General features: G+C 40.6%; 1 protein-coding gene across 1 annotated transcript; it reads right to left on the reverse strand.

The window, feature by feature from the left end:
* Nucleotides 1-206: 206 nt before the first annotated feature.
* LOC140956892 (uncharacterized) lies at nt 207-889 on the reverse strand. The gene is made up of 3 exons (XM_073413816.1): nt 838-889; nt 542-762; nt 207-431 (listed from the first exon to the last, which is right to left on the reverse strand). Exons 1-3 carry the CDS (start codon nt 887-889, stop codon nt 207-209), a joined length of 498 nt encoding a protein of 165 aa, XP_073269917.1.
* Between the last annotated feature and the right edge of the window lie 2,895 nt (nt 890-3,784).

The raw sequence follows: 3,784 nt of genomic DNA on the forward strand, positions 1-3,784 counted from the left end.
CCACATGCATTTACCGTAATGAAAACAGTTGCACTAATTGCAAGACTGCCTCTCCTTCTGTCTCGGGGCACCTGGATTCTGAGGGGGCTTTTGCTACCTCGGCTTCTTAAACTATCATTGGGTCTTCTGCTGTCCTTACTGTCTTTGAGGCCCTGTGAACTGCCTCTTGCTCGGGTGCGAGCTCTGCTGAGCCTGTGCCTATTTCTCTACATCTCTATATCAATATTTCTCCAAGCCTGCTCTACCTGTAAGGAACAAGCAGTTGCAGCATCATAACTCGCCAGCCTCATCAGCATAACATCCCGACGAATGGTCGGTCTGAGGCCATCCATTAAGTGCCTCAGCTTGTCCGTATCATCCCTAGCTATAATGGGCACAAAGTTGCAGCCCCTATCGAACTTTCGGATCAACTCTGCAATAGACGATTCCCCCTGTCGGAGACTCATAACTATTGGGTCAGACACCCCATAACGTCTGCAGGAAAGTAATTATTGTAGAACAGATCCCTGAACTGCTTCCAAGAGAGAGTAGCCAGATTCACCCCATGTGCTGCTCCCTCCCACCAAAGAGATGCATCATCTCTCAGCATATACGTGGCACATCTTACCCTATCCACATCTCTCATATCCAGGTACTGAAAGTGCAACTCGAGTGATCGAATCCACCCCTCTGCCACAAACGGGTCAGTGGTGCCACCAAGATCCTTCGGGTTGAGCCTCCTGAACTGCTCATAAATTTCCACCTGAGGTCTAGGAGCCTGCTCTATCAAACATGCAATCCCTTAGAAAACTCGAGTAGCGGGATATTTTGGTGGTGGTGGTGGAAAAGCTCTGTCACCTCCTGGAATTCCATCATGCCTGTCTGTACTAGGAGCTCTTCTGGGAGGCATAATATCTGAATACAATCCAAATTCTAAGCGTAACAACCATGCAATTCAACCTAGCTTTTAAATCATTTAACCTTAAAACATGTAAGCAGCTCGAAAAGTACTGTAAAACATATATCATGTATACATATAGGTGATAGCGTTAAAAACATTACAACATTTAAAGCATGTAAACTTACAGACTTGTGGCTTGACGACTGAGCTACTTAAGCTGGCGGTGGCAAAAACTACCAATTGTAAAGTCTACTACTAAAATACTATTAGAATTTTTTTTGAAGCTATGATCGAAAATACTCATACACATGCACGCGTATAAAAACAGTCAACCATGCATTTTAAAAAAAAATCTTACACCCACTGAACAATAATATAACTGCAGTTAATTAAATCTTAAAATGCCACAAAATCTCCTAGTCTAATGTTTAAAAATAGTTCGACATCTGACAAAATCATCAATGTATAAAAAGATTCAAAAGCATTTAAAACATTGTTTACACCCCTGACTCATAATCATAATACGTGGAAGAATGCAAGGTCCTCGGGTTATCGTGTGCAACCCCAGCTTAGCCTACTCAGTCTTCAGCGCCTCCAGTCTCCACATCCTCATGATCACCTGCATCAATCCCATCTAGTGAGTCTAAAGACTTAACAAACTTGAACCAATATAACAAATATGTAATGCCCGAGATTTAATTACTGTAATCAGAAGTGGATTAATTAGCAATATTGAGACTGTAGGAGCTCAAGTGGAGAAGGCGGGCATCGGTGCAATACAAGCCAAGATGTTGGACAGAACATCTGGCGCTCGAGCGGGATAAGATGACCACTCGAGCGCCAATGCATCACAAAAAAGAATTCAGACGGAACGTCCGGCGCCCGAGCGGCTGAAAGTGACCGCCCGAGCGCCAGAGTAGAACAAGTTGAACACTCGGGCAGAAGGTTCCGCGCCCGAGTGGTAAATTACGGCCGCCCGAGCGCCAGTGTTGAACAACTTGATTTTCGGGCAGAGTGGTCCGCGCCCGAGTGGTGACTTATAACTGCTCGAGCGCCACCTAAGTTTGGTGAAATTGTGCCACGTTTCAATTGCATGCAACCGGATGTATATATATATACGCCTTTTCTTTTATTAGATTTGTGGTTTGCGAGAAATCCGCCCGTCCGATTTTGAATCTGACTTCAGTACTATGTTCTTACAAACACAGGCTACAGCTGGACGTAAGTTTTGTTACATTTAGACATGATTTGAAATTATGATGGTTTCAAAATCAAATATGAATCATATATGGTGTTTCTGATATAGTAGACATCGTATATTTGAAGTCAGATCGAAGAACAGATTGTTTATGTAATTGTTATGATTTTCAGAATTGATTTGATAAAGATTCGATATCAGGGTTGTATTGTTATGCCGTCGAAACCTCAGTAGATTGATATTGATCAGATTCACGATTGATTGAGATTGTATCATTGTATCGTTGATATTGATCAGATTGTGTTTTGATGTAAGTATTGATCAGAACATATATTGAATTGAGTTGTATATTGATATTGTACCTATTCGATTGTCATTACCAGATTGGGTATGGACAGAGTTGAATTCGAGACTTCGTCTTCGTCAGACCGAGAAGAGAAAGGTATAAGTCAATGTGGTATTGGGAGATCGACTTGAGTCGGTTTAGACTTGAGTTTCCCTAAATCACATACTTTACTTTATTGCATTGATATTTGCATGGATTTGATTGATGTACTTGTTCTCTTGATTTATAGATAGCAGGTATTAAACGAGTAATCTTGTGACAGAAGTGCCTGATAGTGGCGGGATCGCCACGGACACATTGCAAGATGTCACAAGATAGTGTATTGGCGAAAGTGCCAAAGTCTGTCACCAGATGATTGGCTATCGATGTGGATAGAATTGTAGCTTCTTCTATTACTGGTGATCGGTACCGTATCGATGTGGATAGAATCGTAACTTTTTCTATTACTGATGATCGATATCATATCGATGTGGATAGAATCGGAGTTTCTTCTATTACTGGTGATTGATACTATATCGATGTGGATAGAATCAGAGCTTCTTCTATTACTGGTGATCGATACAATATCGATGTGGATAGAATCGGAATTTCTTCTATTACTGGTGATCGATATGGAATGCCAACTTCTGGAAACCGGGATCCCTAGACTAGGATTGAGTCTAGTCTGAATTGTAAAGTTACGAGCATTGTCGACAGTCTGATATTGATTATGTGTCAGATTTTTATACATATTGCTGTTATCTGTTACATGCTTTATAGTTGTTTATATGATTGCATGTTTCGTTGATTTATACTGGGATTATATTCTCACCGGAATTATCCGACTGTTGTCGTGTTTGTATGTGTGCATGACAACAGGTGGGACAGGTTCAGGGTTGAGGAGATGAAGAGAGATCGTTATTAGAGTGGAGGCTCCGGACTTGGATTAGAGATAGGGTTGGACACTTGATATTAGCTGTTAAACCTTAGTTGAATAAATGTATGTGATACAGGACTTGTACTTTTATACTGAGATGTATATACGTTTTATTTCACTACGTTCCGCATTTAAAAAAAAATTTAGACCCTGTTTTATAATTGAATAAATAGTCACAATGATGATTAAGAACATGATTAGCGTTCTGGTCCCCACAACAGGTGGTATCTGAGCAATAGGTCCCGAACTGTAGGTTTTGAAGACTGAGATAGAAGCTAGTGAGCGGGGTAGAATGAGTTTTCTTTCCTTGCATGTGATTACTAGCATGTGATGTATTATAATGTTGAATTACATTGTGTATGCTAGCATGATATGATGTTTTACTGCTTTTAAATACATGTTACCTGAATATCTAAGTTGAGTTGGTAATGTGTATTATTTGAG

This window comes from Primulina huaijiensis, chromosome 2 (assembly GCF_012295235.1).
Source record: "Primulina huaijiensis isolate GDHJ02 chromosome 2, ASM1229523v2, whole genome shotgun sequence".
Classification (NCBI taxonomy): domain Eukaryota; kingdom Viridiplantae; phylum Streptophyta; class Magnoliopsida; order Lamiales; family Gesneriaceae; genus Primulina; species Primulina huaijiensis.

What these genes read in the sequence shown, in the direction of transcription:
- LOC140956892 (XM_073413816.1), bottom strand. Translation starts at nt 889, where the DNA reads ATGCCTCCCAGAAGAGCTCCTAGTACAGACAGGCATGATGGAATTCCA. An exon ending in GCATGATGGAATTCCAGGAG is followed by an intron (nt 763 to 837) that starts GTGACAGAGCTT and finishes CATGTTTGATAG; the next exon opens with AGCAGGCTCCTAGACCTCAG. An exon ending in GGGAGGGAGCAGCACATGGG is followed by an intron (nt 432 to 541) that starts GTGAATCTGGCT and finishes AGTCTCCGACAG; the next exon opens with GGGGAATCGTCTATTGCAGA.